Source organism: Macaca mulatta, chromosome 6 (assembly GCF_049350105.2).
Source record: "Macaca mulatta isolate MMU2019108-1 chromosome 6, T2T-MMU8v2.0, whole genome shotgun sequence".
In the NCBI taxonomy this organism is placed as follows: Eukaryota; Metazoa; Chordata; class Mammalia; order Primates; family Cercopithecidae; genus Macaca; species Macaca mulatta.
Window position 1 is genome coordinate 147,228,847 of NC_133411.1, and position 26,925 is coordinate 147,255,771.

The 26,925-nt window shown below is 41.1% G+C and overlaps 1 protein-coding gene and 1 long non-coding RNA gene across 8 annotated transcripts in view; one reads left to right on the plus strand and one right to left on the minus strand.

Annotated features, from left to right (window-relative positions):
• KDM3B (lysine demethylase 3B) overlaps positions 1-26,925 on the plus strand; it is an 86,365-nt gene that overhangs the window by 10,030 nt on the left and 49,410 nt on the right. For 4 of the 7 annotated variants that reach the window (XM_078005238.1, XM_015140983.3, XM_078005239.1 and 1 more), the window contains exons 2-7: positions 10,804-10,971; positions 13,167-13,280; positions 15,454-15,559; positions 17,257-17,381; positions 19,191-19,265; positions 24,056-24,655. In XM_078005238.1, coding sequence (XP_077861364.1) covers positions 10,804-10,971; positions 13,167-13,280; positions 15,454-15,559; positions 17,257-17,381; positions 19,191-19,265; positions 24,056-24,655 — 1,188 coding nt within the window. The remainder of the gene's footprint in view (positions 1-10,803; positions 10,972-13,166; positions 13,281-15,453; positions 15,560-17,256; positions 17,382-19,190; positions 19,266-24,055; positions 24,656-26,925) is intronic. The other 3 variants (XM_078005243.1, XM_078005242.1, XM_078005240.1) reach the window with 2 other exon arrangements.
• LOC144329501 (uncharacterized) lies at positions 23,379-26,430 on the minus strand. Its single transcript, XR_013394840.1, has 2 exons — positions 26,188-26,430; positions 23,379-25,526 (listed from the first exon to the last, which is right to left on the minus strand). It is a non-coding gene; the product is annotated as an uncharacterized LOC144329501 (long non-coding RNA).

The window sequence follows — 26,925 nt, forward strand, 5'->3', positions numbered from 1 at the left end:
GGGTTGTTTTCTTAGATTTGAAACATTTGGTGTTTTCTTTTTCTAATTCTAAAGTAATGCATGTCCATTATACAAAATGTAGAAATTATTATTATTTTTTTTTGAAACGGAGTCTCGCTGTGTCTCCCAGGCTGGAGTGCAATGGTGTGATCTCGGCTCACTGCAACCTCCGCCTCCTGGGTTCAAGTGATTCTCCTGCCTCAGCCTCCTGAGTAGCTGGGACTACAGGCTCCCGCCACCACACCCGGATAATTTTTTGTATTTTTAGTAGAGACGGGGTTTCACCGTGTTAGCCAGGATGGTCTCAATCTCCTGACCTCGTGATCCGCCCGCTTTGGCCTCCCAAAGTGCTGGGATTACAGGCATGAACCATCGCGCCTGGCCTCATACTGCATTTTTAATTTTTAATTTTGCTTTTTCATTTAATGTGGCAGTTATTTTCTTTATTTTTCTTTTTCTTTTTTCCTCTTTTTTTTTTTTTTTTTTTTGAGATGGAGTCTCACTCACTCTGTCGCCCAGGCTGGAGTGCAGTGGCACGATCTGTGCTCACTGCAACCTCCATCTCCCGATTTCAAGTCATTCTCCTCCCTCAGCCTCCCAAGTAGCTGGGATTACAGGTGCTGTGCCACCATGCCCGGCTAATTTTTGTATTTTTAGTAGAGATGGTGTTTCGTCACGTTGACCAGGTTGTTCTCGAACTCCTGACCGTAAATAATCTGCCTGCCTCAGCCTCCCAGAGTGCTGGGATTACAGGTATAAGTCACCACACTCAGCCTGTTATTTTCCTTTTTTACTAAAAATTATTCGTTTTATGGGTGATTTTAATTTTCTTGGTGCTCTTCTGTATTTTCCACTGGTAATTCATGTATTGCTTTTATAACCCAAAAGAAAATAATAAATGCTGTGCAAGGAATTTGAACGTAATCTTATGCACGTAATTTTTTTTGGCTGAGTAATTTAACTCTTCCCCTTTCATTGGATATTAAAATTGTTTCAGATTTTAGGCTTCATCTATAATGCCATGGTGAGCATTTTTGTGAATAAAACCTTTTCAGTGTTTAGGGTTATTTACTAGGATTATGGTCCGAAGTGATATGATAGACACTGAGTATGTACATGTTTAAGATTCTTGATATATAGCAATTTAAAAAAAAAAAAGTCATGCCAGTTTTTACTCTGACCTGAGTTTGCTTATGGAGTAAGCATTTATCTGGAGCCCATATTCTGCTACGCATTTAAAGTCTTTATTTCTTGTAATCCTACAGGCAATCCTTTGAGGTCTTTATTGTCCCTATTTATAGGCAAAGGAAGTGAGGCTCAAAGAGGCTAAAGTGACTTGCTCCAGGCTACACAGTTAAGAAATGGGAGAGGTGGGATGCAAATCTATATCTGTCATTCCACAACCCCTGAAAGCACTAGATTCAGGTTATTTCCGTTGTTCCCATGTACTTCACATTTATTTTATTCAGGATGTTAGAAAGTAGAAAAATTTGGGGATATTTGGTAGAAAGCTATCTCTTGAGAGTCAAAGAAACTGTAAAGAGAAAATTATTTTTAATTTGAAAACAGAGGTATTCAACTCATGCATCTACTCCCACCTTGACAAGATATCCCACAGTTGTGTAATATTATTTTTAACAGAGTTCACATTTTGTTTGGAGTATAGGTAGGAAAACTGGAAAATTTAGGAGCCTTGGAAAGTTATCTTTGATTTCCTTTACCATCTCACAGTCATCACCATATCCTGTTATTTTTATCTCTAATTTCTCAAATATACTTTACATTCATCCAGTATTCTTTTTTTTTCTTTTTTCTTTTTTTGAGACAAAGTCTTGCTCTTGTCCCCCAGGCTGGAGTACAATGGGGCAATCTCCACTCACTGCAACCTCCCGGATTCAAGCGATTCTCCTGCCTCAGCCTCTTGAGTAGCTGGGATTACAGGTGCCTGCCACCACGCCTGGCTAATTGTTGTATTTTTGGTAGAGACGGAGGTTTCACCCTGTTGGCCAGGCTGGTCTCAAATTCCTGACCTCAGGTGATCCGCCCACCTCGGCCTCCCAAAGTGCTGGGATTACAGTCATGAGCCACCACGCACGGCCCTTACTGGGTTAGGTCTTTTAACTGGGTTATTATTGCTTTGTAATTGGTCTCCCTGCTTCCAGTTTCTTCCATCCATATCTTCCAACCTGACCCCAAAGGCAATTCTTTCCTCTTTTTTAAAAAAAAATAAGTTAATTATAAATACATTCTTTTAGGCCAGGCACAGTGGCTTACACCTGTAATCCCAGCACTTTGGGAGGCCAAGGCGGCCAGATCACTTGAGGTCAAGAGTTCAAGACCAGCCTGGCCAACATGGTGAAACCCCATCTCTACAAAAAATACAAAAATTAGCCGGGCGTGGTGGTGCTTTGCCTATAATCCCAGCTACTCGAGAGTCTGAGGCACAGAATGCCTTGAACCCGGGAGGCGGAGATTGCGGTGAGCCTAGTGATATTGTCTCAAACAAATAAATAAATAAATAAATAAGTAAATTCTTTTTTAAAAAAGGAAACATCTACCGATGAGGCTAAAATACTGTTCACTGTCTCATCCCAGCCCTCCCACTCACAATCCCCTCCCCTCAGATAATCTGCAACTTGCTTTTTTTCCCTCACATAGTGTATCTCAGTGATCTTTCCACATTGGTCTATTAGATAGATCTCATTTTTAAAAACTCCTATTATTTATTCCATAGTATAAGTTGTATTTTAGTTATTCACCTAATTATAAAATGCTTTATAATTTCCATTTTGATTTCCTGTTTAAACTGAGTTTTGAGAACTTCCCCCCATTGTCTTTCTTTTTTCTTTCCTTCTTTTCTTTTCTTTTTTTTTTTTTTTTTTTTTTTTTTTTTTTTTTTGAGACAGGGTCTCACTGTTGTCCAGGCTGGCGTGCAGTGGCATGATCATAGTTCACTGTAGCCCTGACTTCATGGGCTCAAGCAGTCCTCCTACCTCAGCCTTCCAAGTGGCTAAGACTTATAGGTGCACACCACTATGCCCAGCTAATTTTTTATTTTTGTAAAGATAAGGTCTCACCTATGTTACCCAGGGTGGTCTTGAACTCCTAGGCTCAAGTGATCCTCCCACCTCAGCCTCCCAAAGTGTTGGGGATTACAGGCATCAGCCACCATTCCTGGACCCCATTATCTTTCTATAGTTTACTAGGTCTCCCCACCACCTTTAAAACTGTCAGTGCTCCTTCAAGGCCTGTAGAGGCAACATAAGCTCAGATAGGTCTAGGGAGGAACCAGACTTGTGAAAAACAGCTGGGTGACAGACCAAAAGGTGTAGTGGGCATTGGCAGCCGCTGGAAGTGCACACACTGCCTAAAGATATTCAAATGCACAAGGCCGGGCGCGGTGGCTCAAGCCTGTAATCCCCGCAGTTTGGGAGGCCGAGACGGGCGGATCACAAGATCAGGAGATTGAGACCATCCTGGCTAACACAGTGAAACCCCATCTCTACTAAAAAAAAATACAAAAAACTAGCTGGGCGAGGTGGCGGGCACCTGTAGTCCCAGCTTCTCGGGAGGCTGAGGCAGGAGAATGGCGTGAACCCAGGAGGTGGAGCTTGCAGTGAGCTGAGATCCGGCCACTGCACTCCAGCGTGGGTGACAGAGCGAGACTCCGTCTCAAAAAAAAAAAAAAAAGATATTCAAATGCACAATATAAACAAACGAAAGACCACTCCTGGCCAAACAGCATCTTTGTCAACAGGTTTCAATTTTTCAACCATTAATATGCCAGTCAGAGCGCTTTACAGCTTACTTACTAACCACCTCCTCCTACTGCTCCCAGGACACTTGATCTGCTTTTATTTTTCTCTGCCTTTGCACCTGCTGGAAAGTCTTTCCTTCTTTTTTCTGCCAGAAGTATGCAGCTTGTCCTTTAAGACCCAGTTTGTATACTACTACCTCTTCTTGAAAATGTTCTGGTTTCCCAAAGCAGACATCTTGTCTAATCTAACATAGCCTATTCAAATCTTTATTATTATCCTGATTACTTCGCACTGAAATAATTTCTGTACCTCTCTGTTGGGCTCATCTAGGGTGTGAGTCCCTACTGTCAATTTGCTGCCTTATTTACCTTGATATTCTTGGCCCTGGCAAATGCTTCACTTATAAGAGGCATTCTATTTGTGTTAAGAGAGTGAATAAACGAATAATGTTATTAATTATAGTAAGAATGGCCTTGAGAACAGCCAGAATCCAAACTGATGATTACATGACAAACATGAAGCCCCATATCACTTGGATTACTACCATCTGATTTTGTCAAACTTAGGATAATTTATTTTTAAAGAACTTATTTAAATGTCACTAAAATGAATATAAATCACATGTAGACCACAAAGAGAAATGAAAGCAAGAATTTTAACACTAACTTTTCTTAACTAATAAAATACTTTACATGTAATCCTTGGGTTCTAACCGAAGCATGTGTTGTACCATTTGCTACTTTTACTCTAATAGTAGAAATTTAATCTGACTTTTTAAAAAATTTCTTAGCTGATCATGGTTTGTTTTAATCAGGCTTTTAAAAAATTATCTTGGCGGGGCGTGGTGGCTCACCCCTGTAATCTCAGCACTTTGGGAGGCCAAGGCAGGTGGATCATGAGGTTGGGAGTTCAGGACCATCCTGGGCAAGATGGTGAAACCCCATCTCTACTAAAAATACAAAAATTAGCTGGTGTGGTGGCGGGCACCTGTAATCCCAGCTACTCAGGAGGCTGAGGCAGGAGAATCGCTTGAACCCGGGAGGCAGAGGTTGCAGTGAGCCGAGATCGCACCACTGCACTCCAGCCTAGGCAACAGAGAGTCCTTCTCAAAAAGAAAAACAAACAAACAAAAAAAAACTCAAACTGTTTTAGTCCTCCCCTACTAAGATTATCAGCCTCCCTTGGTCATCTCTGACTCAATCCAATCACTACCTTTATTTTTGCTAGTTTATATCCCTTCTTTGTGTCCTGTGCCCTGGCCACTACCATTAAGAGTATGTGTTCTATGTACTTAGATTTAAAATGATTCTTCTTCCTTTTCTTTCTTTTTTTTTTTTTTTTTTTTTTTTTGAGACAGGGTCTCACTCTGTTGCTCAGGCTGGAGTACAGGCTCATGATCATAGCTCGCTCCCGCCTTGAACTCCTGGGCCCAAGCTGTCCTCCCATGTCAGCCTCCTGAGTAGTGTGGACTACAGGTGTACCCCACTATGCCTGGTTAATTTTTTCTTTTTTTTTTTCTTTTTTTTTTTTGTAGAGACAGGATCTTGCTATGTTGCCAGGTCTGGTTTTGAACTCTTGAACTGCTGGACTCAAGTGATCCTCCCGCCTCAACCTCCCACAGTGCTGGGATTACAGATGTGGGCTACCGCGTCCCACGTGAAATGATTCTTTACCTTGTATGTTCAACTCTTTCATTTTTGTAGCTAGGAAGCCAAGTACAGTCCTGGGCCAGAAACAAGCTTCACTCTTGAGGGAATATGTTTACATATATCCATAGTCCATGTTTATATATATCTACATTCCATATTGCTTTCAAAACAAATTCATATTATCAGATTGGAGCTGTCGTTTGATCCCAGGGTTTTTTCAGATTTAACACTTTATTCCATATCCTTTCCCCAAGTAAGGTAAGAGATAATTGCCCTTAAATTAGGTAAAATGTAACTCCCAAATATTTTAACTTTTTCCTAATGTTTTTAGGTATGTGATGATAGTATTGGATTCTTGAATATTAACTTTTAAAATATTCAAATTCTTATCTACAAAGAATAAAAATCATTACAGCTTTAGCCCAGTGGCTTATTTTAGTGTTGTTCTTGTTTTTGTGTGTTGGTATAACATAGAATATTATGATTCCTATGTTGATTTTTAAAGTGGTTGGCAGATTAGAACTATTCATCATGGCACCTAGCCATTGGTTACCATAGAGCCTCAACCTTTGGTTTTCTGAGGACACCTGGTAGAGTACTGTGTCACTCAGGGTCAGATCCAATCTGGGTATTGAACATTCCAGGCTGCTTTTCATGGTTTGCAAGGTCTTTTCTGTCCTCCAGCCATTGTGTCCTCCTGAGATCAGTTCATCTTTGTGATGGCAGCACTTCTTTTCTCTGGTTCAAAATCGAAGTCATTTTTCAATTCTCCCGTACTTCTGTGTTCAGCTAGTCATCAACTTTGTGATAGGGCTCTTGGATTCTCATAAGCACAAGTCACTTCCTTCCTCATTTTACTACCCCTAACTCTGGGTCATGTAAGAACACTCCCTACTACTCCCCCACCATATACACACACACAAAACCTTTTAATGATAGTTGCATGCACACACCCACACCTCCCATTGACAGCTGGATGAAGCGCCAATCTTTTATCCAAGTGTTCAAGGTCTTCCACATCTACTCCTAGCCTTTTTAGCCTTATTTGCTACTGCTTCCTCCATAGTATGTTAAATAGTTCCTGGCCATCCCAGAACTTAACTGGGGCTTTTGTTGTCCTCAGTCTCTATCAGTTCCTCTGCACCTCTGAAGTGATCTTGTGCCTCTGAATACCCACCATACTTTTTTTTACCCTGTTTCTATTTATCCTGTGACATACTGTTGCCCAAATAGTGCTTTATAATCAGCCAAAGTGCTTTAGAATCTGTTCCTTTATTTAATTTTCACAACCAGTCCATGAGGTAAGAGAAAACTAAGATTTGAGGAGGGAAAAGTAAGTTATCTAGGTTTTGCAAGAGAGTGGAACTGAGACACTAATCCAGGCCTCCTGGAACATGAGCTCCAAGCTTTGTACATTATGCTGCCTTTCTTGGTGCCGGAGTCTGCACTTAAAGTAAGTTTGAATACATCTCTCTCTTTCCAGTTGCCTGTAAGTTACCTGAAGGCAGGGACTATGTCTTATTCCCCTATAACATGTATGTATGAATGAGCCTATTTATATATTAAATATACTGCAGTTCAGTGTTCTGTCCTTTTTCTTTGTAAAAATCATTCTTCTCCTCTCTGAGCCTTGCATCTTTTTATTAAGTAGAAATGAAGCTTACTTTTCTCATTGCTAATTTCTTTGTTGGAGTATTATAGATAATAGAACTAGAACTTTATAACGAATTTAACTTTTGGGATAACTTTTCAGCAATGCACTTCAGTTCACAAGGATTTGTTACCTGTGAAGAGATTAAACCAGTAGCCAGGCTACTGAGCTATGGTTCCATACTTTCCAAGTGTAAATTTCCTGAATTTTCATATCATTATAATTTTTATGTTGGTTATTTGAGAACACGTATACAAACAAAAAGCTATTGTGAATTCAGTAATATTTTTCTTCAAATTTTTTTCACTGTGGTAAAATCAACATAAAATTTTATTAACAATTTTTAATAGATTTGAATTTTATTAATTACATCATCTACATGTATTTGAAAAATGATAGTACATACATCTGCAAGACCTCTGACATTCATTCTAGGAAATGCTTGGTGCCCCTAATACTTACAGATTCTCCTGGTAACTCCGTAGTTGCCAGTTGGGAGTCATGTCTATGGGGATTCTAATATTGTCCTACATCACTTAGTGTTGCCTTAAGAAGTTTCATGTGAGCTTTTTTTTTTTTTTTTTTTGAAACAGAATTTTGCTCTTGTTGCCTAGGCTGGAGTGCAATGGCACAATCTCGGCTCACCGCAACCTCCGCCTCCTGGGTTGAAGTGATTCATCTGCCTCAGCCTCCTGAGTAGCTGGGATTATAGGCATGCGCCACCACGCCCAGCTAATTTTGTATTTTTAGTGGAGATGGGGTTTCTCCATGTTGGTCAGGCTGGTCTCGAACTCCTGACCTCAGGTTTGATCCGCGCGCCTCAGCCTCCCAAAGTGTTAGGCTTACAGGTGTGAGCCACTGCGCGCGGCCTCACGTGAGAAATTTTTTTTTTTTTTTTTTTTTTTTTTTTTGAGACGGAGTCTCGCTGTGTCTCCCAGGCTGGAGTGCAGTGGCGTGATCTCGGCTCACTGCAAGCTCCGCCTCCCGGGTTCACGCCATTCTCCCGCCTCAGCCTCCCAAGTAGCTGAGACTACAGGCGCCCGCCACCACGCCCGGCTAGTTTTTTTTTGTATTTTTAGTAGAGACGGGGTTTCACCATGTTAGCCAGGATAGTCTCGATCTCCTGACCTCGTGATCCACCCGCCTCGGCCTCCCAAAGTGCTGGGATTACAGGCTTGAGCCACCGCGCCCGGCCCACGTGAGAAATTTTATAGAGCCAAGTAGTTGGAGAAGCTTTGCTTCCCTGAGTAATTGCTGTGTGTTTTCCTTGTGGACAACAAGAACTATGCAACTGACTTTGTCTCCATTTTTATATTGGGCTTTGGGAAACTTAAAGCCAAATATGTTACACAGGCTGTGCCCAGTGGCTCACGCCTGTAATCCCAACACTTCGGGAGACCAAGGTGGGTGGATCAGTTGAAGCCAGGAGTTCGAGACCAGCCTGGCCAACATGGCAAAATCCCATCTGTACAAAAAATGCAAAAATTAGCTGGGCGTGGTGGTGCACACCTATAGTCCCAACTACTCGGGAGGCTGTGGCAGAAGAATCGCTTGAACCCAGAAGGCGGAGGTTGCAGTGATCCAAGATCGTGCCAGCCTGGGTGACACAGCAAGACTCTGTCTCAAAAAACAAAAAGTCATAGAATCACAGCAGCTATATAGATCCTTATTTCCTGCTAAGTTTTCCTTTTTTTTTTAACTTTGATAGTGACTTCCTGTTGTAGTTTGCTTGGCTCTGATTTTAATTTATAATTTATTGTTTTGTTACACGTGTTTCCCAAAAGCCAACAAAAATCCTTAGTTGATGGAGTGGGATATAAATAAATAAATACTCTGGCCCTTTTGTGACCAGCTATATATTAGGCACTGGACATATCTATTATAAATAGTGATAATTTATATACATATGTAGCTTTTTTTTGAGATAGAGTCCCACTCTGTTGCTCAGGCTGGAATGCAGTGGCATAATCTCGGCTCACTGCAACCTCCACCTCCCGTGTTCAAGCAGTTCTCTGCCTCCGCCTCCTGAGTAGCTGGGATTACAGGTGCCCGCCATCATGCCCAGCTAATTTTTGTATTTTTAGTAGAAACAGCGTTTCACCATCTTGTCTAGGCTGGTCTTGAACTCCCAACTTTGTGATCCACCTGCCTCAGCCTCCCAAAGTTCTGGGATTACAGGCATGAGCCACCGTGCCTGGCCACATATGTAGCTTTTGATGCTGTGTTGACTCATCTTCAGAAGTCAGAATTTATATAGAAAGTCAAAGCTGGGGCCAGCCAGGGTAGCTCATACCTATAATCCCAGCACTTTGTGAGGCTGAGGCAGGAAGATTGCTTGGCTCCAGGAGTTCAAGACCAGCCTGGGCAACATAGTGAGACCCTGTCTCTGCAAATAATCAAAAATTAGCTGGACATGGTAGTGTGCGCCTATAGTCTCAGCTACCCAGGAGGCTGAGGGAGAACTGCTTGGGCCTAGGAAGTCAAGGCTGTAGTGAGCCATGATTGTGCCACACAGCACTCAGTTTGGGCAACAAAGTAAGACTCTGTCTCCAAAAAAAAAAAAAAAAAGGTCAAATCTAAGCATAGTATTTATTAGAAAAATGTAGCTTCATTTAATGTAATCTGCTTTCAGAACTGTATAAATACAGTGTCTACTTAAGTATATCTCAAGAAGTGAAGTATCTGTTCAGGGAAGAAGAAAGCATTGTGACTACAGCAAGTCTCTGCTAGCCGATGTGAGATTACTGCTGACAGTTGCACTTAAGAATCCACATGCAGCTTTGTGTGGTGGCTCACACCTATAATCCCAGCACTTTGGGACGCCAAGGTAGGAGGATCACTTGAGCCCAGGAGTTCAAGACTGGCCTGGGTAACATAGTAAGACCCTATCTCTACTGAAATAATTAATTTTAATTTAATTTTAAATTTTAAAAAAGGCTGGGCACAGTGACTCACGCCTGTAATCCTAGACTTTGTGAGGCTGAGGTGGGCAGATCCCTTGTTCAGAAGTTCAAGACCAGCCTGGGCAACATGGTGAAACTGTGTCTCTACAAAAAATAAGCTGGGCATGGTGGCATATGCTAGTAGTTCCAGCTACTTGGGAGACTGAGGCAGGAGGATCATTTGAGCCCAGGATGCAGAGGTTGCAGTGAGCTGAGATCACGCCGTTTCACTGCAGCTTGGGCGACAGAGTGAGGCCCTGTCTCAATCAATCAATAGAATCCACACACAGGAATGGGAGAACGATGTTTTTCAGTATTTTATCTTTTTGAATTTTTGCCATATACATACATCACCTATTGAAAAAATAATTAAAAGTTCACAATTTCAATAGAAGTATTAAAAATTTCTTCCCATTGGATTATGAGCTTTTTGAGACCAAGAAGTATGCCAGATTCCTTTCTGTACTCGTGAACCTAGTATAGTATGCCCTCAGCTAGTTTGTGTAAATATGAATTAGAAACTAAGAGTTGCCAATTTCAGTAGGGACATGACTAAAAATTACTGAATGACTGTGAATAGTTCATGCCTCCTTAACTCTGTTCCTCCTTTTCAGAATGGGGCTGAGACCAGCTTCCTGGCTCTGAAGATCAATTTTTATTGACATCCATTAAAAGATCTTAAACACAAGTTAGAATTATTCCTAGTCAGTTGTTCAGAACAGTGGGGTTTATGTTCATTTGTAAGTATAGTGTGAGATTTTTCCAAGTGTGACTTCCAAACTGCTTTTTATCTCTTTTTGCAGATCTTTGTAGAATTTGATGGCTGTAACTGGAAACAACACTCTTGGGTAAAAGTTCATGCTGAAGAAGTTATTGTGCTTCTGCTGGAAGGATCTCTTGTATGGGCACCCCGTGAGGACCCAGTCCTTCTCCAGGGTATTCGAGTCTCCATTGCACAATGGCCAGCCCTGGTGAGTGGCTTTTACTGGGTGGGAACGTATCTGAGCTTTACTCCTATAAACATAACTATGACATGTTACAGACAGAGTATGTATAAGAACTGTATACTTTGTCCTTAACATACGTTTATTCTGAAGTTACTAATGCAAAAATTAGGAGCAGTCTTTTCTCCTTTGTCCTCCAAAACGTTTTATATTAGGTGATATTTGATATGAAAGAATTTTTTTGGCCGGACACCGTGGCTCATGCCTTGTAATCCCAGCACTTTGGGAGACTGAGGCAGGAAGATCATTTAAGCTCAGGAGTTTGAGACTATCCTGGTAACATGCCAAAACCCCATCTCTACAAAAAATATAAAAATTAGCTAGGTCTGGTGACACATGTCTGTGGTCCCAGCTACTTGTGGGGCTGAGGTAGGAGGATGGCTTGAGCCCAGGAGGTTGAGGCTACGGTGAGCCATGATTGTGCCACTGTATCCAGCCTGGGTGACAGAGTGAGACCCCTGTCTCAAAAACAAAAAAAAAAAACAATGAAAAGAATTTTTTCACCTTTAGTCTTTTCTCAGAGCAAGGTTTTGAAACATTATTTGTAACCTTTGAAGTTTTTTTTCAATTATGGAGTGAAATAAAATAGCATTATAAAATTTATTTTATTTTTTTGAGACGGGGTCTGGCTCTGTCACTCAGGCTGGAATGCAGTGGTGCAATCACAGCTCACTGCAACCTCTGACCCTCAGGCTTAAACCATCCTCCCACCTCAGCCTCCCAAGTAGCTGGGACTACAGATGCACAGCACTGCACCCAGCCTAATTTTTGTATTTTTTGTAGGGATGGTTGCTCATCATGTTGCCTAGGCTGGTCTTGAACTCCTGGGCTCAAGCAGTCCACCTGCTTCAGCCTCCCAAAGTGCTGGGATTATAGGCATGAGCCACTGTGCCTGGCTGTGTGTTATAAAATTTAATTGTGAGAGTATCCATTTGTTTCTGTCTGTCCTATTAGCAAAGTATGGGTATAAATGGTAACTTCTAAAAAATCCTAATTCTCATGTGGCTAACCAAATTAAATAAATAATATTCAAAACAATCTTTTTAACCTATTGATGATATATATCATCACTTACTAAACTGTCTTTTCATTTGCTTTTTTTGTTGTTGTTGTTTTGAGACGGAGTCTCACCCTATCACCCAGGCTTGAGTGCAGTGGCACGATCTAGGCTCACTGCAACCTCCACCTCCCGGGTTCAAGCGATTCTCCTGCCTCAGCCTCCCGAGTGGCTGGGATTACAGGCATGCACCACCATGCCTAGCTAATTTTTGTATTTTTAGTAGAGACAGGGTTTTACCATGTTGTCCAGGCTGGTCTTGAACTCCTAACCTCAGGTGAGTCACTTCTCCCAGCCCTGTCATTTGTTTTTTTTTGTTGTTGTTGTTGTTAAGGAGTTTCATTCTTGTTGCCCAGGCTGGAGTGCAATGGCGCTGTCTCGGCTCACTGCAACCCCCGCCTCCTGGGTTCAAGCGATTCTCCTGCCTCAGCCTCCCAAGTAACTGGGATTACAGGGGCACACAACCACAATGGGCTAATTTTCTATTTTTAGTAGAGACGGAGTTTCACCATGTTGGTCAAGTTGGTCTCGAACTCCGGACCTCGGGTGATCAAGCCACTGAGCCCGGCCTCATTTGTTTTTAAGGCCACTTTCCAGTTGAACTTTTAGGAAAAGCTCTTGTATAAGTGCATATGGGGTCTCTTCATGACTTTTTTGTAGGCTATTTATTTATGAAATGCTAATATGAATTAACCATCCATATTTATGCCGTTAATTATTTTATAAATTTCACAAAGATTTCAAGAGTTCTAGCGATGATAACAGTATAACTCTTTATTCTGGGAATTTACTGTAATTTAGCTCCCTTGAAACCTGACAAGATTGGCCCTGTTCCTAGGCAGAATTAGGAGAATTTCTGATTCCTCTTGTCCTTTTTAGCCAATAAGAGTATTGAGCTGACTTTCTGCATTAGTTAGCTTCCCTTGACTATTTGAGGGGTAGATGCCAGGTTGGGAATGTTTCCAAGGACTTATGCTTTAGCTTATCTGTATTTACTGGGATGAAAGATATAATAATTATTTCTTTGAAGTTAGAGATTTGTTTGAATTGCTATTTTTTTTTAATTCCCAAGTTCTAATCAATTTCTTGTCATTGTACTTCACAGACTTTTACTCCCCTTGTAGATAAATTGGGTTTGGGTTCTGTGGTTCCAGTGGAATATCTTCTGGATCGAGAGCTTCGGTTCCTGTCGGATGCCAATGGGCTGCATCTGTTTCAGGTATTTAACACTTGCTTCAGCCTTGAGCCTATTTTTTTCTCATGGCTAATTTCTTTGTTGGTATAAATATAGGTGTTTCCCCTTTTGCTAGGTGGGAACATATTAGCGTTTCTTATATTACTTCCTCCAGTAAATACGCTGTGCCTTTATTTATTTATTTACTTATTTTTTTGAGACAGAGAGTTTTGCTCTTGTTGCCCAGGCTGGAGTGCGATGGCGTGATCTTGGCTCGCTGAAACCTCTGCCTTCTGAATTCAAGCAATTCTCCTGCCTCAGCCTCCCAAGTAGCTGGGATTACAGGCATGTGCCACCAAATCCAGATAATTTTTGTATTATTAGTAAAGATAGGGTTTCACCATGTTGGTCAGGCTGGTCTCGAACTCCTGACTTCAGGCGATCCACCTGCCTTGGCCTTCCCAAAGTGCTGGGATTATAGGCGTGAGCCACCGTACCTGGTATTTTATAAATTTTATTTATTTATTTATTTTTGAGACAGTCACCTAGACTAGAGTGCAGTGGCTTGATCTCATCTTACTGCAACCTCCACCTCCCAGTTTTAAGTGATTCTTGTGCCTCATCCTCCCAACTAGCTTGGGATCAAAGGCACATGCTATTACACCTGGCTAATTTTTGTAGTCTTTGTAGAGACAGGGTTTTGCCATGTTGTCCAGGCTGATCTCAAACTCCTGGCCTCAAGTGATCCACCCACCTTGCCCTCCCAAAGTGCTGGGATTACAGGCGTGAGCCACCGTACCCAATCTCCCTGTGCATTTTAAAGTTTTTCTGCTCCCTTGAAAAGTACTTCTGGTGGCTGAGGCTTCTTTCTTCTTCTACACGGCTCTACCCTACCCTAAAACCACCCAAGATTTAAGACCACAATTCTGAGTCTCTTCAGAAGAGGTGGTTTCGGCCGGGTGCGGTGGCTCACACCTATAATCCCAGCACTTTGGGAGGCCCAGACAGGCGGATCACGAGGTCAGGAGATCGAGACCATATTGGCTAACACAGTGAAACCCTGTCTCTACTAAAAATACAAAAAAATTAGCCAGGCGTGGTGGTGGGCGCCTGTAGTCCCAGCTACTTGGGAGGCTGAGGCAGGAGAATGGCGTGAACCTGGGAGGCAGAGCTTGCAGGGAGCCAAGATAGTGCCACTGCACTCCAGCCTGGGCAACTGGGCGACTGGGCAACTGGGTGACTGAGCAAGACTGTCTCAAAAAAAAAAAAAAAAGGAAGAGGTAGCTTCTCTGAGGTGGCTATTTCTGTAACTTGAGTCCAAGGGGGCCTATTCATTATTGACATCCAGGAGTTTGGACTGGTTCCAAGCAGCATGAAGTATCATAGTTACAAAGAGAAGGGACTAGTTAATAGTTAAAACAAACCAGTGTCTGAGTTATAGTTTCAGAATTTAGGAAAATACATTTATTTCTCACTTGTAAGGATTGCTGTCTGCAGGAAGAAAATCAGGAGACTAAGAGTTTTACTGTCTTACTAAGACAGACAAGAGTAGTTATTTCCTAAATTGTCTTCCATGAGATGTTAATGATGATTTCTTTGTTGATATGTCTTCCCTGCTCATTAGGCCTCATTCCCTCTCAGCAACCTTGCTTTATTCATATTTATAATCTTAGTGCTTTATGAGATAGCACTTAGTAAATTTTGGATAAATACTGAAATAAGAAAAAAGATGTACAAGGAATAAAATGTTTTGTGGTCAAATAAGTATGAGAAACACTGGCCTAAATAAGTTTCTTTCCTGTATCTTCTCAGAGTCTTTAATAGGCTATTGTATGTAGAAAGATATATAATATTTCCTAATCCTAATTGATCCTAGCATTCTTAATTTTTGCAAAACATTTCATGAGACTAGAGTTCTTCTCTTTTTTTTGTTGTTCAAGAGACAGGGTCTTATTCTGCCATCTAGGCTGGAATGCAATGGCACAGCCATAGCTCACTGCAGCCTCAAACTCCTGGGTTCAAGCGATCCTCCTGCCTTGGCCTCCAAAAGTACTGAGATTACAGGCATGATCACCACACCTAGCCTGAGACTAAGGTTCTGTAGATACCGTTTGGCAAATGTTGATACGCAGCTCCTTAGGATATGATTTTTCTCAACTGATTAGATGTTTGCTATTCATGTTAACATTCAGTTGTTTTCTTCTTTTATCTTTACCAGATGGGAACAGATAGCCAAAACCAGCTTCTTTTGGAACATGCTGCACTGAGAGAAACAGTTAATGCTTTGATCAGTGACCAAAAGCTACAGGAGATATTCAGCCGAGGTAAGAACAGATAGTCTTCTGTCCCTGAACTCTGATTCAGGTGAATGATCACTGTTGAGTGATAGTATGGGATACCACGCAACCTTAAACATTTGTACTTACCTTCTTTTTGTGGGCAGAGTCAGATGCTACATGAAGGATAATTATTATTATTTATTAAAAAATAATAAAAATAAAGAGTATCTCCAGTTAGCTGGATCTCTAGAATAGAGATCTCATTCTCTCTCCATCACTCGTCTTATGGAGGTGTCTGTAACAGAGGTGAGACTCTGTATTATTCTGTCTAAGGTCCATCCATCCCCTTAAGATGCTCTTAGAGCAAAAACAGGATCTCATTCAGACCAGCGTTTCCGGTTCATTCTGCATTTCATAATATACAGTTTTATTGTGAGTTGAGTTTTAGTTTTTTTTAATTTCTTAAATATTATGTACTAGACAGTGTTAAGGCATTGGGGATATAGCAATGAATTAGAAAATCTTTGCTTTTTTAACTTACAATCTACAAGTTTCTCAAGAACTAAAAACACCAACAAATAACTTAGAGTGCAGAGTATAATGTGTCCACAGACTCATTCACGTTAAAAGCATGTTGTTTTTAAGAATGAAAAAAATTATTAGCTTTCAAGTTCAGATACAAGTTTTGCCCAAGATTCTACACAAAAGGTGTAAACTATTGGCTTCATTTATGTTATACATTCACTCCCCTTCCTTTCTTGATCTCATAATAATCATTATTTTCAGGGAAATAGTTTCCTTGTTTCTCTTTTGTCAAAATAAATCTAAACAGGTAAAGGTAGAAAAACTGACCTATTGGGGAAGGAAGGTGTCAGGATAAAATGATGTTAAATAATCAAGGAAAGATACAGTGGAAGAAAGAATATGAGGAAAATTGGTAGCAGAAAAGAAAATTGAGTGGACAGAAGGAGAGGTAGGACATAGAAAAGTTACAGAATCTTAATTTTAGCTCTGAGAGAGAATAATCTAAAATTGGTAACGATTTAGCTATCTAGTCTCAATGAACAAGGATATGGCGGGGGGGAAACTGTCCTTGGAGGACAGCTTAAATTGCAGAGTAACATTACCTGCTGATAAAGTAATATATTTGAAACTCTGCGTTCCTAGGAAGACAGGTGCTATATTTGTTCAGCCTATTATTAGTGCAAAAGGCTGGAAACGTCGTAAATTGAACTCTCCACCCACTGTTATTGAAACTCAGATACCAGAATGTAAACGGCCATATATAACATAACATAACATAACAACATAACATAACATAACATAACAGCACATTCAACTTAGTGGCCTCCCACTTTTTTCATGTACATGTAGTTAGATACATGTCAGGTATCTAACTACATTTTCATACTACCGTAGTTTTTTATTTGGAAGTTTGCTTTCCTTTCCTATAATACTTTCAGAACTGGAAGATTGAGGCAAGGGGGCATTGGAGGGCTGGGAAAGTCTGAGGAATTTGTGAATAAATGAAGAATTTACAAAGACCACTGGAAGAAACCATTCAGGTTTTGTTTTTAAATTGCTGAGTATGGTAAATCTGGAATTGCTCATTTGTTCAATTCTATAAAAGGGGACCAAAAGTGCCAAATATTTACATTACCTAATTTTCCTTTGACTTTTAGAAACAATTATGAAATATAGCTTAGCCAAAAATATTCAATACTGACTGATCTCCCTTTTAGGTCCCTACAGTGTTCAAGGTCACAGGGTCAAGGTATATCAGCCAGAGGGGGAAGAAGGGTGGCTCTATGGTGTTGTGAGCCATCAAGACTCCATCACTCGTCTTATGGAGGTATCTGTAACTGAGGTGAGACTCTGCATTATTCTGTCTAAGGTCTGTCCATCCCCTTAAAAAGGATGGTTTAGATAGGTGAGCACTTCACTATGTGTAAGATGACTTGGGTCCCATCCCTGACTCTATCACTTAATAGTTGTGTAACCCCTAGAAAGGCTATTGAACTTTCTTAACTTCACTGTTCTCATCTATAAACTAGAGGTAAATATGTAAACCCCCACTGACCTTACAACACTGTTTTAGGTCCTGAGATTAAAGTATCTGAAAGTGCTTTGAAATCTGTAAAACAATATATAAATGTATGATAGTAGTATTATATTCATAATGGTTAGTAGTTGGAGTGCAGTGGTGCGATCACAGCTCACTGCAGCCTCTGCCTCTCGGGCTCAAGCAATTCTCCCACCTCACCCTCTGGAGTAGCTGGCACTACAGGCGTGTGCCACCACACCTAGCTAATTTTTCTATTTTTTGTAGAGAAGGAGTCTTGCTATGTTGCCTGGCTGGTCTCAAACTCCTGGGCTCAAGTGATCTACCCACCTCAGCCTCCCAAAGTGTTGGGATTACAGATATGAACCAGTGCACCCGGCCAAAATATTTATATATTTATTTATATGATATATATGAGTTATATGATACATAATTTATATGATATATAATTTATATGCTGTCTATAAATATGTCACACTTTAGTAACAAATAGGATCATATTGTACACATAGTTACATAATTTACCTTTTTTACTTAATTGTATATAATGATCATTTTTGTATGTAAATGTAAAGATCTGTCTCATCCTTTAAAATAGATGCATTCTTTTCCACTACATAGATATATCATGACTAATCTAAAATTGATAGACATTTAAATCATTGCCAATATTTTCACTAGTACATGTAATATCACAGTGAACATCTTTTTACATTATTTATTGGAATAAATTTGTATGTATAATTACTAGGTCAAAGAATATGCACAATAAATTTGACATTTTCTATCAAATTGCCCCCCTACAGGGTTTTTATTCTCTAATAGTAGAATGATTCTTTTTTCTTTTTTAAACAGAGTCTCACTGTGTTCCCCAGGTTGGTCTCGAACTCCTGGTCATCCTGCCTCAGCCTTCCAAAGTGCTGGGGTTACAGGCATGATCTACCATGCCCGGCCTGGAGTGATTTTTTTTTTTTTTTTTTTTTTTTTTTGAGACAGAATTTTGCTCTTGTTGCCCAGGCTGGAATGCAATGGCATGATCTCGGCTCACTGCAACCTCCACCTCCCGGGTTCAAGCGAATCTCCCGCCTCAGCCTCCCGAGTCACTGAGATTACAGTCGTACCACCACACCTGGCTAATTTTTTGTATTTTTAGTAGAAACGGGGTTTCACCATGTTGGCCAGGCTGGTCTTGAACTGCTGACCTCAGGTGATCCACCCACCTTGGCCTCCCAAAATGCTGAGATTACAGGCATGAACCACTGTACCTAACCTTAGAGTGATTCTTTTAATGATTATTGGTTCTGAAGGTTTTTTGTTTCATACTATACAGAATAGGATGGTTTTAGAGATACAGGATTCAAAATTAACATCGCTAAAAGGCACACTTGGATATGAATTCACTTCTTTCATTCATTTGCTTAACAAATATTTGAATGCTTACCGTGTTCTAACCTGTTGTAGCAGTAAATGAGACAGTAGAGAGCTCTGCTGTCATGGAGCTTTCATTCTAGTAGGTGAGTCAAAACAATAAAGAGATAATTACATCGATTAGGAAATTACATAATTATGTCTTTATGGGCAAGGCATTAAACATCTTTTTCCCCTCTACTGTAGAGTGGTGAGATCAAGTCGGTAGATCCCAGACTAATCCATGTGATGCTGATGGATAATTCAACGTCTCAAAGCGAGGTATAGTAATGGACTGCATTCCTGAGCAGACTCATGAGCTTGCATTATCTTGCTGTATGTAGATCCCTTATATATGTGTTTTCCATGGATGCCCTTTGAGTTGTTCAGCTTTAGCCACTGTACATTTTTTTGCTGTCTCCACAGTCTGTCTAAGGGGGGATGTTCTCAAGAAAGAGACCTAGTTTGAGCAAACCCTTTTAATCATGACTATGTTCCCTAATTCTTCTAAAATGCAAGGCTGGTTTCTTCCTGTATTCTGTCAGGACAGGTATATTTGAAAGATACAGTAGTCAGTTAAAAGTGCAATAAGCAGTAGTAATACTCGTGATCTACCAAGTAACAAGAAATGAAGGATAAACTATGTCCACTTTTTTCTTTTTTTTTTTCCATTCGGTGGCAGGGAGCTCCAAGGGAGTCTGAAATTCTGTATTCCCAAGTAGAATCAATTCAAGCTGGTACCTAGTTCAGTGTTCAGCCCACAGTGAATTGGTTACTCCATAATTGTTATGAGCCTGCCCAACTCTTGGTTTATTCAGAATTAATGTAGCCCAAAAAAAGATGTATTGATGATCTCTGGGCCAGGCGCAGTAGCTCACACATGTAATTCCAGCACTTTGGGAGGCCAAGGCAGGTGGATCACTTGAGGTCAGGAGTTCAAGACCAGCCTGGCCAACATGGTGAAATTCTGTCTCTAAAAAATACAAAAAAAAAAATTAGCCAGGCATGATGATGGGTGTCTGTAATCCCAGCTCCTTGGGAGGCTGAGGTGGGAGAATCTCTAGAACCTTAGCTGGAGGTTGAAATGAGCCAAGATCGCACCATTGCACTCCAGCCTGGGTGATAGAGCAAGACTCTGTCTCAAAAAAAAAAAAAATCTCTGCCTAAACCAATCGAGTAATTCTGTGTGAATTTCCTTCAGTTGACCAGCTATCTGCATATTCCTCACAGTATCTTAGCACCTCTGTAATATTGCTGTCTTTGCCACTCCTGCTAAGTATATAGTCTTTCCTCATCTTTATCCAGTCATTCTTCCTAAAACAAGATCAGAATAGGAAAAGAAAAAAAAATTTTTTTTTTTGAGACAGGGTCTTGCTATCTTGCCCAGTCTGGTCTCAAACTCCCACCTAAGCCTCCCAAAGTGCTGGGATGACAGGCATGAGCCACCGTACCTGGCCAGGGTTAAATTTGAAAACTGTTTACTACATGTAATATTACCACAAATAGGGTAAGTCTCCTGACTGTGTTTGCATGGCCGAAAACACCTGCTACTTTGATCATGTATTGGTCCCCTTTTTTGTTCCTTTCCTTATTTCATTCCTTCATTAAGCACATATTGTATGCCAGGTACTATTCAGCTGGCCAAATGTAACTGGGGAGTACTGGTCTCAATGTTATAGGCTGCTTACTCACATATGAGTAGCTCACTGTAAGTAGGACTTACATATAAGTTGTTTAGGGACTGGTAGTAGGTTTCTGTGAGCCAGGCTCTGCAAGTTGGCTGGATGACTTATAGGTGAGATGTTTGGTTTGTGTTTGTTTGTTTTTGAGACAGAGTGTTGCTATGTCGCCCAGGCTGGAGTGCAGTGGGGCGATCTCGGCTCACTGCAACCTCCACCTCCCGGGTTCAAGCGATTCTTCTGTCTCAGCCTCCCGAATAGCTGGGATTACACGCGCGCACCACCATGCCCACCTAATTTTTGTATTTTTAGTAGAGACAGGGTTTCACCATATTGACCAGGCTGGTCTCAAACTCCTGACCTCATGATCTGCCCACCTTGGCCCCCCAAAGTTCTGGGTTTGCAGGCGCGAACCACCACACCAAGCGATCTTTGGTTTTTAGCAGCAGATGTTGGTTCTTCCTTTTTTAGTATTAGCGTGATATTACTGTTTTCTTTGCTAGCAAAGTCCAATTATTTTTTATAGTTCTGCCAAGTTTGATAGTAACCTTTTTTAGAGATCCGTGATCACCTCATCTCCTTTAAGTATGGGTGAATGAACAAGAAAGAACAGAGTTCACTGATTGTGATTTACATCAGTAAAAACTGGGTGGTGACAGAGATTGAAGAAAGAATTTAAAAGCTTTTAAAAATCAAAAGAGGCCAAGGCAGGTGGATCACCTGAGGTCAGAGTTTGAGAACAGCCTGGCCAACATCATGAAACCCTGTCTCTACTAAAAAATACAAAAATTAGCTGGGCATAGTGGTGGGCACCTTTAATCCCAGCTACTTGGGAGGCTGAGGCAAGAGAATCGCTTGAACACAGGAGGCGGAGGTTGCAGTGACCCAAGATCGCGCTATTGCACTCCAGCCTGGGTGACAAGAGCAAAACTCCATCTCAAAAAAAATCAAATAAAAAGAAAATCAAAAGAAAACAACACTTAGCAAACAGATAAACTTCTTGAATGAAAGGTTTAGAGACAGTGCGGTAGCTCACGCCTGTAATCCCAGCACTTTGGGAGGCCGAGGTGGGCAGATCACCTGAGGTCAGGAGTTTGAGACCAGCCTCGCCAACATGGTGAAACCTCGTCTCTACTAAAAAAATACGAAAATTAGGCCAGGCATGGTGGCTCACACTTGTAATTCCAGCACTTTGGGAGGCTGAGGTGAGTAGATTACCTGAGATCAGGAGTTCGAGACCAACCTGGCCAACATGATGAAACCCTGTCTCTACTAAAAATACAAAAAATTAGCTGGGCATGGTGGCAGGCACCTGTAGTCCCAGCTACTCGGGAGGCTGAGGCAGGAGAATCGCTCGAACCTGGGAGGCAGAGGTTGCCATGAGCTGAAATCACACCATTGCAATCCAGCCTGCATGACAAGAGCGAAATTCTGTCTCAAAAATAAATAAATAAATTAATTAACCGGGTGTGGTGGCACACGCCTGTAGTCCCAACTACTGGGGAGGCTGAGGCAAGACAATCACTTGAACCCGTTAGGTGGAGCTTGCAGTGAGCCGAGATCATGCCACTGCACTCCAGCATGGGCAACAGAGCAAGACTCCATCTCAGGGGGAAAAAAAAAGGAAAGGCTTAGAAACTTAGATAATATTACCAAAAGTATAGGGGAACAAAAATCTTGAGCTGTGCTTAACAGTTTTTTGTTTTGTTTTGTTTTGTTTTTTTGAGAAGGAGTTTCCCTCTTGTTGCCCAGGCTGGAGTGCAATGGCACAATCTCGGCTCACTGCAATCTTCCCCTCCGGGTTCAAGTGATTCTCCTGCGTCAGCCTCCCCAGTAGCTGGGATTACAGGCATGCACCACCATGCCTGGCTGATTTTGTATTTTTAGTAGAGACGAGGTTTCACCATGTTGGCCAGGCTGGTCTCAAACTCCTGCCCTCAGGTGGATCCACCCACCTCAGCCTCTCAAAGTGCTGGGATTACAGGCATGAGCCAACACGCCAGGCCTCCTTAAGAGGTTTATAGAAGACAGTTTAAGGAGAAAGGACGGTAATGAAGGCAGCAAAAGAGGAAAAATACAGAAACTAGGACTGGCAAAAAGAAATTTAAAAATTTTTGAGTTTACATTGTAACAGCTATGATAATGATTACAATAAAGATATAGATCTGCAAAGAATTTATAAATATTGAAGGACGTAAGAGTACATTAACTAAGTTGGTAAATATTAATGGCTAAATAACTGTGTGTCACATATTACCACCCCCACACAAGTTTCTGAATAAAACCATCTGGAAGTTACCCAAATAATGCTAAAGTGAATACCTGTTTCATGATGGAAAGCCAATCTAAAAAATGTTCCAGCTGTAACTTTGCTGCCCAAAGATTGCTCTAGAAAATGTTAGCTGCATCCCATACCTGACTCCCTTCATTCTCAGGGAGAGAGTCTATTCAGAGATGGGAATTGCCCCTTCTAATCCTATATCATCCTGGGTTGTTTTGGCCTCTTAAATAAGACACAAGATTTCATGAGGTAGTCTGAAATTACTAGAAGAAATATGAGATTTGCCTGTTTGGCTAGTGGTAGCCAGCTTTTTTCCCTTTCCTCTGTCTAATGCTTTGAAATAAGATCTGGGGATTGAGTTTTTACAGTGTCTACATGAGCAATCCAAACCTGTCTCTTTCAGGTTTTCTTTTCTTAATTTATTTTACTTATTTATTTATTTATTTTGAGACAGAGTCTCGCTCTGTTACCAGGCTGGAGTGCAGTGGCGCCCTCTCGGCTCACTGCAACCTCTGCCTCCTGGATTCAAGTGATTCCCTTCCCTCAGCCTCCCAAGTTGCTGGGACTATAGGCATGTGCCACCACACCTAGCTAATTTTTTATATTTTAGTAGAGATGGGGTTTCACCATGTTGGCCAGGATGGTGTCAATCTTCTGACATTGTGATCTGCCTGCCTTGGCCTCCCAAAGTGCTGGGATTACAGACATGAGCCACTGCGCCCAGCCCAGGTTCACTTTTCCTTTGGTCACAGACTCACAAATGTTGGTTTAGTGACTTCTCGTTAGAGAAGGTTCCCTATTTCAGTACTTAAAATGCAAGTTTCTTTCAAGCAAGGAAATAAATATGTAATAAAGTGAGTTATTTCATCAAGGGGTAAGAGAAAGTTTGCCAAGTGAGTTAACCTCTGGTAACTATTATCTTGAATGTGTGTATATAAATTGAGTCACAGAAAGATTAGAGCTTTTAACAAAGGGGATGTTTTAGAACTGGCATTGGAACTTGGCAGTCTATGCCTGCTTTGTCTGTTTCTAGAGATGGGAAAGAGCTAATGGTATATGGTATTCACAGGATGAAAGTTTCCTTGTAATCTTTTTTGAATTTTGTTTTGTAGGGGGGTACGTTAAAAGCAGTAAAATCTTCCAAAGGAAAGAAGAAAAGAGAAAGCATAGAGGGTAAAGATGGCCGGAGGAGGAAAAGTGCTTCGGACTCTGGGTGTGACCCTGCATCAAAGAAATTAAAAGGAGACAGGGGTGAAGTAGACAGTAATGGGAGCGATGGAGGTGAGGCAAGCCGAGGGCCCTGGAAAGGAGGGAATGCCAGTGGAGAGCCAGGGCTGGATCAGAGAGCCAAGCAGCCACCGTCTACATTTGTCCCCCAGATTAACCGCAACATTCGCTTTGCCACTTACACCAAAGAAAACGGCAGGACTCTGGTGGTGCAGGATGAGCCTGTAGGTGGGGACACACCTGCATCTTTCACTCCGTATTCTACAGCCACAGGTCAGACACCTTTGGCCCCAGAGGTGGGTGGAGCCGAAAACAAAGAGGCAGGAAAAACACTGGAACAAGTTGGCCAGGGCATAGTGGCTTCCGCAGCTGTGGTCACTACTGCCAGCTCCACCCCAAACACAGTGAGGATCTCAGACACTGGCCTTGCAGCAGGGACTGTGCCAGAAAAACAGAAAGGCAGCCGGTCGCAGGCCTCGGGAGAGGTGAGTTACTTCAGGGGCAGATTTGCAAGATTTGGGTTTACTCTTTCGCCCTCCTTTATTGCTAACATTAAAAAACATTCAAGTGCCCCAGGGAAGGAGTATTTCTGAGATGTGCTTAAAATGTACTCTATGGAAGGCCTTTACTGCTCATTGGGTAAATGTGTATATTTTAATAACTGTATCAGCTCTTAAAAGGCACCGGAACAATTGGGTGAATCAAAAACTGATGATAAAACCTAATTTAAAGACATGTTAAAGTAGATCTGGTGGGGAATGTTTTAAGTTCAATTATCTATTTAGTTCATATAGTGGTCAAGCCTCTACTAGGCCTATAAGAGGTGAGGTTAATGAATTACAGTATTAGTAATAGTGAATACTATAATTAAGGCTATGTGTGCAAGCCACCATTACTCTGTTTTCAATTCATCATTTTCTGTGATATTTTCCCTTGAGGCTGAGTTAATTTCCATCATTTGATATGGCCATGAAAGGTTTTTTTCTCCCCAACTTCATCTTTTTAAGCCTTACCTGGAAAATTCGATGGATATCATCACAACAGTATCTGATTTCCTTTGTTCTTTATCTGATATGCATATATGGTTGCTAAAATGGAACCTCTGTTAAATGTAAGTTAACATCAAGTTGTCTCCCTAATCCAAAATATCAAAATCACTATAATATAATCTTTTTGACTAATTTTGGTCACCAAAATATGATTTATGGTGCTAGTCATCTTTTTTTTCCCAAACAGCTATTAACTCAAGCTAGAATATGAAATACAGAGATGAAATGGTTAATGATTTTTTAAAATTATATATAGGAAACTATTGTATGCTACGTACTGTATATTATATGTAAAGAATTGAAACCCCTATTTGAAGGAGCTCACATCCTAAAACGGAATCATTTCAGATATAACAATGCCAGACAAAACATGACAAACATGACTTCTTTCCCTCCCCAACAAGTGCAGATTGTTAATCCCTAGTGTGCAGGGATAGGGAGGGAGATGAAATGTCCACACAGAAGAGGAGAGGGCCTGTAAATGCAAATTTCACACTGTTGATGGTTTGTGCTGTTAGTTGACCAGCATTCCTAAGATAACCAGGTGAGGATCTTACATGGATTTCCAGTGTAAATCGTCATAGTGTCTAAATTATTTTTAAAAAGCTCCATGTCAAAGGCAGTGTGAATGTAAATGGGGCTTACAAAATAGACCAGGTTTTACATGCTATAAAAGAGACCCACTGAATGCTGCTACTCTTAGAGTAGCAAAGCTGAATATACGAAATTCATATTCAAAGAGTATTTTCTTTTAAACAGGTTGAGGAAATTTTTGTGACTATAAAATTTCTATAAAACATAGTCATGTTGCTATGTTTCTGTTTGGTTCTTCTAGGATATGATTTAAAAGTATAGAAATGAGCCAGGCACAGTACAGCTCATGCCTGTAATCCGAGCATTTTGGGAGGCCGAAGCAGGTGGATCACTAGGTCAGGAGATCGAGACCATCCTGGCTAACACGATGAAACCCCGTCTCTACTAAAAATACAAAACATTAGCCAGGCATGGTGGTGTGGGCGCCTGTAGTCCCAGCTACTTGGGAGGCTGAGGCAGGAGAATGGCATGAGCCCAAATGGCGTGAACCCAAGAGGCAGAGCTTGCAGTGAGCTCTGCAAGTGAGATCTGCAAGTGAGATCACGCCATTGCACTCCAGCCTGGGCAACAGAGTGAGACTCTGTCTCAAAAAAAAAAAAAACAAAAACAAAAATAAGCTGGGCTTGGTGGCATGTGTCTGTAATCCCAGCTACCCAGGAGGCTGAGGCAGGAGAATCACTTGAACCCAGGAGGCGGAGGTTACAGTGAGCCAAGATCGTACCACCACTCCAGCCTGGGTGACAGAGTGAGACTCCGTCTCAATAAATAAATAAATAAATAAATAAATGTGTGGAAATTAATGTTTTCATTACAATGCCTGATCTAAAATAAAGACAGCCAACAGGAAACTTCTTGCCCTAAAAACTGGGTTGAGATGAGTTTCTCATCACCTTTTTATAAGAAAAGGATTTGGAATTTAATCATTTGAAGGAAAATGAAAGACTGTCCAAATTATTTTTCATTCATGTGTGTATTTATTTTTAAAGGGTAACTTTAGGAGTGAAACATGAGCTACCCATGCTGGTTCCTTGAAGTCATGCAGGTATCAAGGCTCCTGGCCAAATCCTGCCTGTGAAGCAACAGCAGCACCTCAGGGCTGTGTCTGTTCTCTT